We start from the raw sequence: 13,094 nt of genomic DNA on the forward strand, positions 1-13,094 counted from the left end.
GCGATAAGGATGGCCCTGGATGGCGGACACTTAACGAGGGCGAAACCGTCAAACGGTTAGTGTGTTCCGGTTCGTAGCAAGCGTTGAAAGCGATCTCCATACGCGTGTCTGCAATGTACCTTCGAGGGATGATTGTTCTATTGCTGGCGGTCAATCCGATCCAGCCGATGGCACCGGAGCTCCAGCCCGTCGAAAGCCAGACGCCAGAGCGTCAGAAGCGCACGCTGGTGTACACCTTCAACAGTGCAACCGGAGTAAGTGTTTCGAGTGCCTCGGTAGTAAGCAGCCGCGCCGCGCCTAGTAACCATCATCCTGGCCTCCTAGATCCTATTCGCCCTCTCGGTGCCGCTGCTCATCACGGGAAGAAACATTTTCGTGGCGTACAACTTCGAGATGAACTACAACATGCCAACGGACTCGACGGACTTCACGCAGGGCGTTCTCAAAAAGGGCGACACCAACGAGATAGAAGGTGGCGTAGCTTCGCGTCGTTCACGCGAAGCGGACTCCGTCGGTGAGGCGCGGCAAGTGCGGCCAAGGCCGAGTATTACGCGCAAGAAGCTGTACCGATCGATCGAACTCAACCTGACCCGGTACGGGTTCGACGGGAAGAAGTGCATCCTGCGGATGATCTGCGAACTGGCGAGCTGGCCGGTCCGGGAGACGAACGGTGTGCTCGGCGATATGCTACAACTAATCTTCACGTAAAGCACCCCGCGAACAGCAAAGTGACCGTCTTACATGAATCTCATTTCTATCATATTGACAGGCCTTCCAGTTCGCGTCACGAAAAGCTGCCCAACGAGTTCTACCTCGCCGAAGAGCTGGGGTCGCAGCGCAACTGCACCAAGTATTGGAAACGCTGCCCCAGGGATCCGCTGGATTCGATCAGTTTACTTTTTTGAGCTTCTGTACACAATAAATACGGATTTGGGGGTAAAACAGTGTTATTAGAAAAATATTATTCGAGCAGTTTTTATCTATTGTCGCAACACACGAGAGATGACTAGCACACAGGGAACATAAATGTGTCCGACAAAACAAACGACACAATCGACTTGACTTCACTTTCGCATAAGGAAAGCCTTCACCTGATCGTGCAACACTCGAAGGGTGTCCGTTTCTGGATCGTGCACCCCCGTAAACACGTCCAGCAGGGAGTGGACACACTCGGGAAAAAGGCGCTCGCACGGTGCTCCGGATCGCCCAAGCTGCTCCGCCCGGAAGTACTCGTTGTCCCGGTGCTCCGACACTGGCTCGTGCGTACTGGAGGGTCTGCGGTGGTGATCGAGAATCGAGAGGGGAACGATTGGGAACGTGTAGTTTCGAAAGGACGTGGCCAAATCACACAGAAACACTCACGTGAACATGATGTGGAGCAGCTCGGCGAAAATTCCGCCCGTGTGCGTGAACTGAGCCGTAGCCGCCTCACAGACACTGCGCAGTACGCAAGGACGTCCCGCGAGACCATACTTTTCACTCAAACCCTCCAATGCTTTGTACGAGGTCCAGCGAGACTGCTGCGGATTGTAGCTCTCCCGTTGGGCAGGATCAACATCCGGTGTAGCACCGGCGACCTGGTTCCGTAACTGCTCATCTTCTCCCTCGTCGATCCAGTAGTTCTCATCACCATCGTCGAACTGGTCACCCTGCTCAATCTCCGATGGATCGTCCAGTGGCTGCTCGTTGATCACGATCTTGCCGGCTTCATAACGCTCGTAACGCACGGACCGCGGCAACCGCGTAACTGGAACTTCCGGTGCCCGCTTTGACAGCTCCCGTCTGCTATCGTTCCAGCCCTCCCACAGCGTTGGTTTCAGGTCGTCCACTTTGGTCGGCAGATAGTACTGCGCCTTTATAACCCACCCGCTCGTGATGGACTCTGGGGTGCCGACCGGGATTCCGATACCACTGATGAGCTGGTGACGCGTTGGCGACGTTTCCGGTACGATTAACCACGGGATAAAGTCGGCCCTGGCAATCGGCAACAACAGCAGCAACATTCCGAATCGTACCATCCTTTGATGCGCCATCGCTAAACGTCACATTAACTCGCCTGTGGTACCACAGTTCACGGTGTACTGAACAAATGGCATGAGACCCGGGTCCGCGGGTCCAATCGGAACCTCCCCCGTAGTTGGCCGCAACTCCAGGGAGCCCAACATAACAAGTACTTGCAAGTGTTCGCCGTTTAGCACCTTCCGGTCGGTGGTCCGTTTTCTTCACCGACCGCCGACCTACAAACCGCCAGACGTACTTTGGTGGCGCATCGTGACCTCGTTACAGGTCTCCCCGACCGAGAGGAGAAGAAGTAGAACGCACGGGCTGAGTATTCTGTTTAGCTATTTATACACTTTTTATTGGGCTTTTGTGCGGCGATTAACATTAACAAGGTGTGAGCTGGAGGCCACGATCGGAAGTGAAAGTTTGTCGATCGACGACCTAGAATTCCTTCCGGGCCAGTCGGAATGGTTCGGGTCTCATCGCTTCGGCGGAAGCAACGAAGGGTGCAGCTGGTCGAAGAATCGGGCCGTCGGGTCGAATGCGTATCGGGCCGGATCGTGGACACCGGAGAATAGGTCCAGCATCGAAGTGGAGCACTCGTGAAAGATCTTGTCGCACGGGGCACCGGTCCGGCCAAGCTGCTCCGCGCGGAGATATTCGTTGTCTCGGTGCTCGGACAAGGGCTCATCGGTGGACGAAGGACTGCAGGGGGGATGGAAAGCATTGGGCGAATTACTACTAAAGTAACACTAGCCACTAAATTCGCAATTCATTGAGTTCCGTAGAGCAGTTGTTGGGTGATGGAAACAACAGTCTGTTAAGATCACAGTTAAAGTCTAGAACCTAGAAGGATAATCGGAAAAGCTCACCTGAACATTATGTGGAGTAACTCGCCGAACACGCCGCCGGTGTGCGTAAACTGTGCCTCTGCGGCGTCGCAGATGCTGCGTAGTATGCAGGCACGGCCCCCAAAACCATACCCAAAGCTCATCCGTTCGAGGGCTTTGTACACCAGCCATCTACTACTGTGGACGTTGAAGCTTGCGCCCGAGTGATCCTCAGGTTTCGGCGGCGGTTCCTGAGCGTCCGGGGCTGAGCCCGAATCCGGCGACGTTCCACCGTCCCGGTCCTCGTTAAGCTCTTCCCCTTCTTCCTCTTCTTCCGGTTCATCGTCCAATTCATCCCAGACACCATCCGACGGGAGCGGTTCCAAGCGCGTTGGTATATTGTCCACCTCGTACCGCTCGATCGAGCGACGGGCGCGATCCTCCGGCAACGAGCGCCGGCTATCGTTCCAGCCTTCCACGTAAACCGCCGCGTAGTCAGCCGTCGAGTTCGGCTGATAGTACCACGCTTTAATGACCCAACCGACAACGATCGAGTGCGGATTATCCTGCACCGGCACACCGATACCGAAGATCAGCTGGTGACGGGTTGGCGAAGCTTGCGGGTACACCAGAATCGGTTTACCGGCCACCATTATACGTCCTTCACCCACGCTGTCCACGGTGGCATCGGCCGCTTGCAGATGGCCCACGAACGGTAGCATCACACACAACACCAACGACACCAGATGCTGCCAGCCAAGCTGCATCATGTTGCGCAGCGAAACGATCAAACCGAACCGACGACTAAACGGGAACTAATGCAACCCTCGGGATGTGGACTAAATAACTGATCTGCGTTTCTTTTGGGCACAGTGAAATTGTTCTAATTCAACCCGGGCCACGGTGGCCAACTTTGGACACCTTTCACTCCCCTACTAAATCGGTGTTGCTCCTGACCCCATTTTGGAGCTTTCGGGCACGCTCAGAACACACTCCAATTAGGAAGAGCCAGACGGGCCAGTGTTTTCGGGGTGTTAATTGGGTGAGTTGCCGTGCCGTTTTCGTGTGTGAAACGTGACAATGTTTCGTTGGAGGTTCTTGCGCTAAGATTTTAGATGCCACGGACTTCTTCTTTCACAGGAATTGATACGATTATTCTTACTCTATCGTGACGACATTAAATTCAACCTTTTTTTGCTATTTAATCTGACGTTATCGCAGAGCAATCGATTAATAGAAATACGTGTTTAATGGTTTTTATTTTAAGTGTGTTTAAATTACAAAAATCACAAATTAGCTCTGCGTTGCAAACAACAAACAGCGGCCCCAAAGCGTTGGTGTCATTTAAAAAAACTAATCATCTGTAGCGGATCCTTTGGGCAGTCCGATCGGTACTTGTCACAGGAACCACTCTTTCCCAGCCGCTCGGGGGCGACATAGTCCTCCGGTAGCTTTTCACTCTTCGACATCGACGGACTGCAAAAAGGGACCGAAGATTTAACAAAGAGTCACCTTCACAACCGAGCACCTGATGCGTACCTGAGCATAATTTGAACCAGATCGCCGATCACCCCGTTCGGTTCCGCAAACGGGTGTAGCGAGGCTTCACAGATAATCCTTTGCAGGCAAGCTTTTCCGTTAAAATTTTGGCTGAAACATAAATGAAACAAAATGGTATAAGATGTCCATGATGTAAAACTCGCCCGGGACACAATACTTTTGGAGGTGTTCACGGAGAATTCGAAAAAGACGCCTCCGCGTGATTTGCGGTCCCGTCTTTTTCATCTCACGTGGCGTCACGTTGATCGACGGTCCTGGCACAATCAGCGTTGGGGACGTCAGTTCTTCCACAATTCCGTGGATCTAGTTTCGCGAAGAAACACAAAACACGTTACTCAATGCTCGTCAATGCTCTACTTCCTCCCCATTACTCCTTACAAAGTTTCCGAAGCCTTCAGTGAAATGATTGGCCTGGGTTGGTGTGTTGTAGTTCTGCTCAAAGTTGTACGATACGAAAATGTTTCGATCCGGAATTCCCAGCGGTACGGCGATGGCAAACAGCAGCTAACGAACGGTGCAAACCAATTAAAAAAATCCGCTCCTAGTCGACTGTGGCTAGCCAATACTTACCCCCAGCGAAGGGTTGCCCGGAAAGATGATTGTTCGCTTTTGACGTGCCTTGACGACCGCCTGACGGTCGATTCCGCCGGTGCAGTGGACGCTACTCGCAAGGATGTGCATCGCCAGCACGAAGAACAGCGCTCTGGGATGCCACATCTTGCTACCACGCGGGTCCGGAAGTAACTAAAGAGCGAATTGGCCCCTACTATCGCTTTCGGGTGTTTTGGGGAAGAAAACAATCGGAATCTCTCAATGGCAGCAGCTCGAGCGCTTGCTCTAATTTAATTAACCACTTCCATTTTGGATCTATCGTCGCCCGAGAGTGGCCGAAACTTTCTAGAGAGCTTGCCGGTCCGGCGGGTACAGGTCTGGTGGTAATGGCGATCGCTGTGACTACACCTCGAGCACGATCGATACCAGTCCGAGCAGATCGATTGCGCAAAACGGCCGATACTGGTCGCATCCCTCATTGGCACCACTCGACTCGGCCTCGTAGTACATCGCCGGGAGATCCTCATCAACCGACGATGAGGGGCTGTCGGGGGGAATCAAAGAACGGCATCAGTTGTGTGGTACACTCGAGGAAGTCAGCCGAACGATCTCACCTGAAGATCGCCTCGATTACATCACCAAAAACCCCGTTATGGTCCCCGACTGGGGTCTCGCGCATTTCGCACACCATGCGCTGCATGCATCCGGTTCCGTTCAGGCCGTACAGATCCATCCGCTCCATCAGCTGGCCGTAGAAGTACGTTCTACTGAATCCCGTGTCCCGTCGCAACCGCCGGTTATTCGCGATCGCTTCGGTGACGTTAAAGTTGGTGGCCTTGAAGCGCTGATACCACAGGAAGTACTGCGTTTCGTTCGTCGGAACGCCATAGTTGGCTTCGAAATTGTGCGACAGATAGATATTACGACCCGGCACCAGCAACGGGATGGCAATCGCCAGCAGGTACTGTCGGAAGGTAAGGTAATCGATTAGATTGAATGAGGTAGAAAACGTAGTAGTTGATCGTACCCCTATGGAACCGCCACGTGTAAACACCAGTGCGGCTCGCTCCTGACGATCGCTGGCCGCCGTTGCCATGATGCTGTAAACGACCAATAGTGTCGTCGCGGTTCCGGATGCTACCAATAAGCTTCGTTGCCACATGCTGCCGGACAGAACACTACCGTCAGGAATATGTTGACGTTCGCTAATGCAAATCCGATTTGCAACTAATCGAAAAGACGGTTGCCTTTCGCGCTCGACGATGGCATTCCCAGGTGCACTGTACCGTTAGGATAGGTGCTAAATATTGCACATTTTAGCCTGGTGAAATTGCCCTGAAAAAATCGCTCCACCGGTTAGTGTTGCATCTTTTTTGTCCCCTTTGCTCGAATTTGCGTATAGTTATTAGAAAATACAGCTACATTTAATTAATATTAATGTTTAACATTCTTTAGAGGGATGCAATTCTGTTACATTTATTTTGTACAACACAAAAATGCCAAAATATTCCCGTATGAGTGAGAGATGAGACGTTTCTATTGTATGTTTTGTTCAATTTTTATTTGTATTTAAGTAAACTTTGCCTGTAGACAATTACAAAATCTAAGGTCCCTTGAATTATGATGTTTGAAGATAGCCCACGCCGGGCCATGAACCGGGTTTCGTCTTATTAATATTGTTTATAGTTTGATGCTGAACAACGTTACAGTCCCAAGTTTACGTTTGTTAGGTAGCATCTTAAGACTAAATAATGATTCATGAACTTTCCCTTAGATTTCCTGTTTTCATTCTGCCACTAGAAATGCCTAAATATTGTAAATATGTGTACAACCGTTAAACCTTCTTTTGGGAATTGGTATAACTTGAGTAGCACAAAAAGTTGTACAATCATCTAAATCTTAGTACAGAATCATTGAAGCAAATAAATAATCATGTGAATAAATACCAATAATGTTAGAATGCATCAATCTTCTTGCATAAAAATTAGTTCTAGAAGTCTTTAGTTCTTGCTTCCAGTGTGTCGTTTCTAAGCTCTCTTTTGCGGTCATTGGCTACGTGTCACTGAAAGTGTTCCGTTCTAAACCTAGCAGTACGTAAGAATATTAAATAGGAAAAAAATTCTATATAAATAAATAAGTCTATGAAGACCATACAAAGTAAGCATCAAAGAACTAGTTCAAATAAATATGTCTTAAAAATAAAAGTTTCTAACGGAGGTATGCAGTTGATGGCACAGCACATTGTGTTTCCCGAATATCCGTATACTAAAGTTAGGTAATAGTTTCTATTTTGTTCTATCAGGAACAAGCAACAAGGAACATGTTTTTACTAAGGAACATATTTTTATGTTATCAATACAAAAGGTAAATCTGAAGAGTGATCAGAAACATCAGTTAATAAATCAAAGAAATATTCAAAAGGGGCGAACAACTTAGTGAAGCACATACGCACGGAAGAGTGCGCGCCCTTCCCGTGCTTTGCACGAGGTTTCTTTCCGGTCGAGACATTCTACGATTCGTTGGTGTCACGAGACCACACGCCAATGTTTAACGTGCCCTGTGTCCCGGCATCGTCGCGGCTGCGGTTCTGCGATTTACGAACAGGATATCGTTTTCTGTGCAAAAACACAAAGCAAAGTTAACTTCCGCTCACCCGTTCGCCACTTATCCGAAAATCGTTAACTTACTTCGGCTGTCCATCACTGTTTACAGACGGTTGCGTTCCATCGTCGCTCTCACACAGAATCTGCCACATTTGCTTCAGATTGGCTTCCTTTTCAGCTGAACTGAAACTGGTCGTATTCGACGACGCCGGGCTTTGCGAGTCACAGGACGACGGGCCCGAGGCTACGTGCCAAGGTGGGCCGCGATCTTGCAGCCGGCTCTGGAAGTCACCAACCGGATCGGGCATGCCGTCGTATTTCCACAGGATCACATTGATTAGCTTCGATTGCACTAGCTCCCCGCCACGGGTGCCGAATTTACTGGCTTCTTCCATCATCAAATACGTTTCCTTTGTAATTTGGGACATTTTTACCAGTTCTGGGTCAAATCCGTAGGAAACGGTCACACACTACGGACAGTTACTTAATCGGCTGTTACGGTGGGTCGATTCTCGTAAAACACCTTTGGCGGACTTCTTGTCCATTGACAATCGCTGCCGGCTTTTTATCAATGAAATTTGCTACGTTTTCGCGCCCATTGTACGATAGTGTGTGGGTGTGGGGACATTTAAACTTTAAACGGACCTTTAAATCGTAAAAAAATTCATTCATAAAACAGTGAGTGTGTGTTAGTGCTCGTGTGAGAGACATGTGCGGTCCGGTGAAAAAGGTAAGCATTAGGAACAAAGTAAACGTATGTAATATTTTATGGAAAAAATAGGTCAAAGAGTGGTTTTATACTGTTTTACCACAATCATAATAAGCTTATAATCTATGTTGAGTGTTAGCGAACTATTTTAGTAGGCCGTTTTACATTACAAAAATCGCTAAATCGTCTCGCTTCTGCTAGCGTTTCTGCTGATGGGATCCGGTTCCAGAACCTTCAAATTTGGCACGAGCTGTTATTTTATATATTTTACGAAAGTATAACCAAAAGCCTCACTTGTTAAAATAGTTTTATCACTTATCAAATCAAAGGTGATTAAATATCTTTTCTTAACGGAAACGCTTAACGCTTCGGGTCGAAAACCCAGAGAGCGCGCAGAGAAATACAGAGAGTAAAGAGAAATTTCGCTATGGTCAGTTTCGGTAAAGAAAGGTCAGGTTCAAATTCAATTGTTTCGCGTAAATTACAGTTGTTACTGTTTTTGTTGTTTATTTTTTCAACGGCCGATTTGAATGCATTTTATAAACTGATAGTTGTTGGACTTCGAATTTCGAAATTCGAATTCGAAATTTTCGAAAGAGCCCGGGAACGCAAAACACAAAACGTCAAAAACAGAAACTAAGGGTTTAGGGGTTGCTCAAAGTTTCAAAAAAGTTTTTTCTTCCAGCGGGAATTTTATTTACGGGATTAAATTAAAGACCGAGCGGACATAATTTGTGTGACGATTCACGAAAAGTATCACAAAACGGTAAGTAAATGGGTTGGGCTGCCAAAAACAATAGTGAACACAGTTTTAAGGTTAGGTGTTTGCGGTGCGTCTTGGGCCGGTCGATGGAACGTTCTCGTTGCATGCTTCCAGAAGTTTCATCATCTTTTCCTGTACCGTATTGATCCGCGCCGGTGTGGCCAAATGCGGTTTATCGTAACCGGAACGAAAATTGAATCGTCCGAAGCGAGACACGTTTGGTGTGAAAAATCTCTTTCTTGCGTCACCCGGAGAAGAGTGCCGGACAAAAAAACGCACACCGGGAACACGCGCCCATGTGCTTGCGTAGTTACGTAACGGAACTGTCAAGATACCTCGCGTGAGGCCGCCGGGGTGTTCCCTTCTTTGAATTTGTGCCAAAGAATTAGATTTGTTTCGATTGAAGTCGTCTCGTCTCTCACATTAACATTGCATCGCTTTTGTAGGCGACGCAGCAATAAAAGGTAAAAGAAAACCGAACAAAGTGCATCGGTTGGGGCCGATAACGAGAAGCGGAACACTGCTGCGTGCGCTAACGCGATGGCGGCAGCACAAGCAACAAGCGGAGGCCCCAGCAGTGGCGTGTCCGATCAGCGTAAGCTGATGGCAATTCTCCTCGAAACGGAACGTGTTGCCGACCGGGTTCTGAGCAATCGGCAGGAACTGGTGCAGCTGGACCAGCGCCGTCAGGACACACGGGAAGCGTTGCGGTTGATCGAGCAACACTTTCCTACCGAAAGCCCACGGCCCGGCCGCCTCTGGATCACGATCGGTTCGATGCTGGTGAAGCAAGACCGGCAGGAGGCGATCGAGTTGTTGCGTAAAGATCAGCGCACAACGGAGGCCGAAATCGAGAGGCTGCGAGCCGAGCAGAAGGTGCTCGTGTCCCGGCAGCGGGATCTCGAACACGACCGGCCACTGCGGGGGTTCGATTTGAAGCCGCTCAGCAGAGCAGAAATTTCCGGCATTCGTTCGAACCTTCCCGGCTTTTAAGATCTAACTTTAAGGCACTATCAGTGGTGATAAGATACTGGTTCTCTCTCTCTTCCTGGCGCACCCTATCGATGTATATTGGCGGTCGAATAAAGACAAACTTCAATTGTATTAAATGCTAAACTAATGTTTTTTTTTCTGTCTTGGTCTCTCCCGTAGAAATGTTCCGATTGCCAACAGTTTTGCGTGTAAGCGCCGCCCGGCAGGTGGCGGCCAGTCGTGGCTACGCCAAGGATGTTCGCTTTGGGCCGGAAGTGCGAGCTCTCATGCTGCAGGGTGTCGATGTGTTGGCCGATGCCGTTGCCGTCACGATGGGACCGAAGGTATGTGTTGGTCACGAGGCGCTTGATAAGGAAGCCGGCAGCAACAGTCTTTATCAGTCGCCGGCAGCACCATCAGTACCTTGACCCGGTTCACTTTTTTTTCAACTCTGCTCTCTTTTCCACTTCTCGTGTATTGATTTCGGCGGCATATGGTAGCTCTCCATTCTTCGGCTTCGTCTTAAATATTCTACGTTTAATCTCCCGCAGGGTCGCAACGTTATACTGGAACAAAGCTGGGGCTCGCCAAAGATCACGAAGGACGGTGTAACCGTGGCGAAGGGTATCGAGCTAAAGTGCAAGTTCCAGAACATCGGCGCGAAGCTGGTGCAGGATGTGGCGAACAACACGAACGAGGAGGCCGGTGACGGTACCACGACGGCCACCGTGCTAGCACGAGCTATCGCCAAGGAGGGTTTCGAGAAGATTTCCAAGGGTGCCAATCCGATCGAGATCCGACGCGGTGTTATGCTGGCCGTGGACACCGTCAAGGAACACCTAAAGACGCTCTCGCGCAAAGTGAACACACCGGAGGAGATTGCGCAGGTGGCCACCATCTCGGCGAACGGTGACCGTGCGATCGGCGATCTGATCAGCGAGGCCATGAAGCGTGTTGGCAAGGAGGGCGTGATCACGGTGAAGGACGGCAAGACCCTCAACGACGAGCTGGAAGTGATCGAGGGCATGAAGTTCGACCGTGGCTACATCTCGCCGTACTTTATCAACTCGAGCAAGGGTGCCAAGGTGGAGTTCCAGGATGCGCTCGTGCTGTTCTCGGAGAAGAAGATCTCGACCGTGCAGTCGATCATCCCGGCCCTCGAGCTGGCCAACCAGCAGCGTAAACCGTTGGTGATCATCGCGGAGGATGTCGACGGCGAGGCGCTGAGCACGCTGGTCGTTAACCGGCTGAAGATTGGTCTGCAGGTGGCCGCCGTGAAGGCGCCCGGTTTCGGAGACAACCGCAAATCGACGCTCTCCGATATGGCGATCAGCACGGGAGGTATCGTGTTTGGCGATGATGCCAATCTGGTGAAGCTCGAGGACGTGCAGCTGTCCGACCTGGGACAGGTCGGTGAAATTACCATCACCAAAGACGACTGCCTGCTGCTCAAGGGTCGTGGCACGCAGGAGGACGTGAATCGCCGGGCGGATCAGATCCGTGATCAGATCGCGGAAACGACCTCGGAGTACGAGAAGGAAAAGCTGCAGGAGCGCCTGGCACGCCTGTCGTCCGGTGTGGCCGTACTGAAGGTGGGTGGCTCGAGCGAGGTGGAGGTGAACGAGAAGAAGGACCGCGTGAATGATGCGCTGTGCGCGACTCGGGCGGCCGTCGAAGAGGGAATCGTGCCCGGTGGTGGCACCGCACTGATCCGCTGCTCGCCGGCGTTGACAAAGTTGAAGGGATCGAACGCGGATCAGGACACGGGCATCGAGATCGTGCGACGGGCCCTGCGGATGCCGTGCACACAGATTGCCAAGAACGCCGGCGTCGACGGTTCGGTCGTGGTGGCGAAGGTGGAGGAGCTGCAAGGAGACTTTGGTTACGATGCCCTCAACAACGAGTACGTCAACATGATCGAGAAGGGTATCATCGATCCGACGAAGGTCGTACGGACGGCACTGTCCGATGCCTCGGGTGTCGCTTCGCTGCTGACCACGGCCGAGGCCGTTGTAACGGAGATTCCAAAGGAGGAACCGGCGGGCGGACCAATGGGCGGCATGGGAGGTATGGGTGGAATGGGAGGAATGGGTGGCATGGGAGGCATGATGTAAGCTGGGGAAAGAAGTTTTACCGTCCCGCAAATGAAGCTGCGTCGGAAGAGTTGGGTCCGTCGCAAAGTCCTAGCAAACTCTACCAACGACGACCAACCTCTTCGGGCATGCACCTTCGTATCGCGGGAAAGGAATCGAAACTCAATGCATTTATTACCACCACCCCGCAACATCGTTCAACCGCCTAATCCATAGAACAGACGCCAAAATGTATCTCTCAAGCGGGCGGCGTTCTTGAACATTCACTAGCCGTATAGACTTTAGGACACAGAGAGAGAAATGGTGCATGTACTGTTGACCTGTAACTGTTTTCCTGCTTGTTTTAGATTAAAACACACGCGATCGTCGTCACACGATCGCTGAATTCACACAGAAATCGAAACCACGAAAAGAAGATCGAGAACGGAGCGAACAAAAACACAATCATTAACCTAGGTTAGGCATATTAAGATCAATAATCCTCAACCGGTAGATGGAAGCTCGTCACAGAAATAGCATGAAAGTGATGCAAAATGATAATAAGCCAGGGCGACAGGCGGCGGCTGCGTTTGTTCTAAAAGCGCACACGTTTGTGGGTGTTTGCTAGTTTACTAAGAGAGTTCTTATATGTTTCCGTTGGCTTTCGGATTAGTTTGAGAAAGAATTGAATGACAAACGTTCCCAGTTGATTTTAGAGTAGTGACCGGTAGTAGACGCGGATGTAGATGTTCATTTTCTTCGCTAATGTTAGTGTTTTTCTTTCTTTTCTCTCTATGAGGGTTATTGGTTTTTGTTTGTATGCATGGGCCAGGGCAAGCCACTGGCTCGTGGAATGGGGGAACGTATGCCACAAACTGTTAGAACGATAGAAACTGCTCGTCGAGTCAGCTCAAGTTCGTGACAGCATCAATAAAAGTTAAGTAGAGTAGTAGAGTGTAGAAGCCAGCGAGCAGGAAGCATCTGTGTGCCTCTGCCGCTGTAGATCCAACGCTTTGATCGCGAGGATGAGTC

The 13,094-nt window shown here is 50.3% G+C and overlaps 5 protein-coding genes across 5 annotated transcripts; 3 read left to right on the top strand and 2 right to left on the bottom strand.

Moving 5' to 3' along the window:
• The first annotated feature begins 128 nt into the window (after window positions 1-128).
• LOC128269819 (uncharacterized) lies at window positions 129-905 on the top strand. The gene is made up of 3 exons (XM_053007223.1): window positions 129-254; window positions 325-704; window positions 770-905. Exons 1-3 carry the CDS (start codon window positions 129-131, stop codon window positions 903-905), a joined length of 642 nt encoding a protein of 213 aa, XP_052863183.1.
• Window positions 906-1,064: 159 nt separating this feature from the next.
• LOC128269820 (uncharacterized) lies at window positions 1,065-5,108 on the bottom strand. The gene is made up of 8 exons (XM_053007224.1): window positions 4,962-5,108; window positions 4,770-4,895; window positions 4,549-4,694; window positions 4,371-4,481; window positions 4,200-4,307; window positions 2,874-3,635; window positions 1,363-1,974; window positions 1,065-1,275 (listed from the first exon to the last, which is right to left on the bottom strand). Exons 1-8 carry the CDS (start codon window positions 5,106-5,108, stop codon window positions 1,065-1,067), a joined length of 2,223 nt encoding a protein of 740 aa, XP_052863184.1.
• Window positions 5,109-5,345: 237 nt separating this feature from the next.
• On the bottom strand, window positions 5,346-6,039 carry LOC128269821 (uncharacterized). The gene is made up of 3 exons (XM_053007225.1): window positions 5,971-6,039; window positions 5,558-5,907; window positions 5,346-5,487 (listed from the first exon to the last, which is right to left on the bottom strand). The coding sequence occupies exons 1-3, from the start codon at window positions 6,037-6,039 to the stop codon at window positions 5,346-5,348; spliced, it is 561 nt and encodes a 186-aa protein (XP_052863185.1).
• A 3,406-nt stretch (window positions 6,040-9,445) lies between these two features.
• LOC128273234 (p53 and DNA damage-regulated protein 1) lies at window positions 9,446-10,023 on the top strand. Its single transcript, XM_053011168.1, has one exon. It carries the CDS (start codon window positions 9,559-9,561, stop codon window positions 10,009-10,011), a length of 453 nt encoding a protein of 150 aa, XP_052867128.1. The 5' UTR covers window positions 9,446-9,558; the 3' UTR covers window positions 10,012-10,023.
• Window positions 10,024-10,172: 149 nt separating this feature from the next.
• Window positions 10,173-13,056, top strand: LOC128273233 (heat shock protein 60A-like). Its single transcript, XM_053011167.1, has 2 exons — window positions 10,173-10,334; window positions 10,542-13,056. Exons 1-2 carry the CDS (start codon window positions 10,173-10,175, stop codon window positions 12,102-12,104), a joined length of 1,725 nt encoding a protein of 574 aa, XP_052867127.1. The 3' UTR covers window positions 12,105-13,056.
• Window positions 13,057-13,094: the final 38 nt, after the last annotated feature.

This window comes from Anopheles cruzii, chromosome 3 (genome assembly GCF_943734635.1).
Source record: "Anopheles cruzii chromosome 3, idAnoCruzAS_RS32_06, whole genome shotgun sequence".
Taxonomy (NCBI): domain Eukaryota; kingdom Metazoa; phylum Arthropoda; class Insecta; order Diptera; family Culicidae; genus Anopheles; species Anopheles cruzii.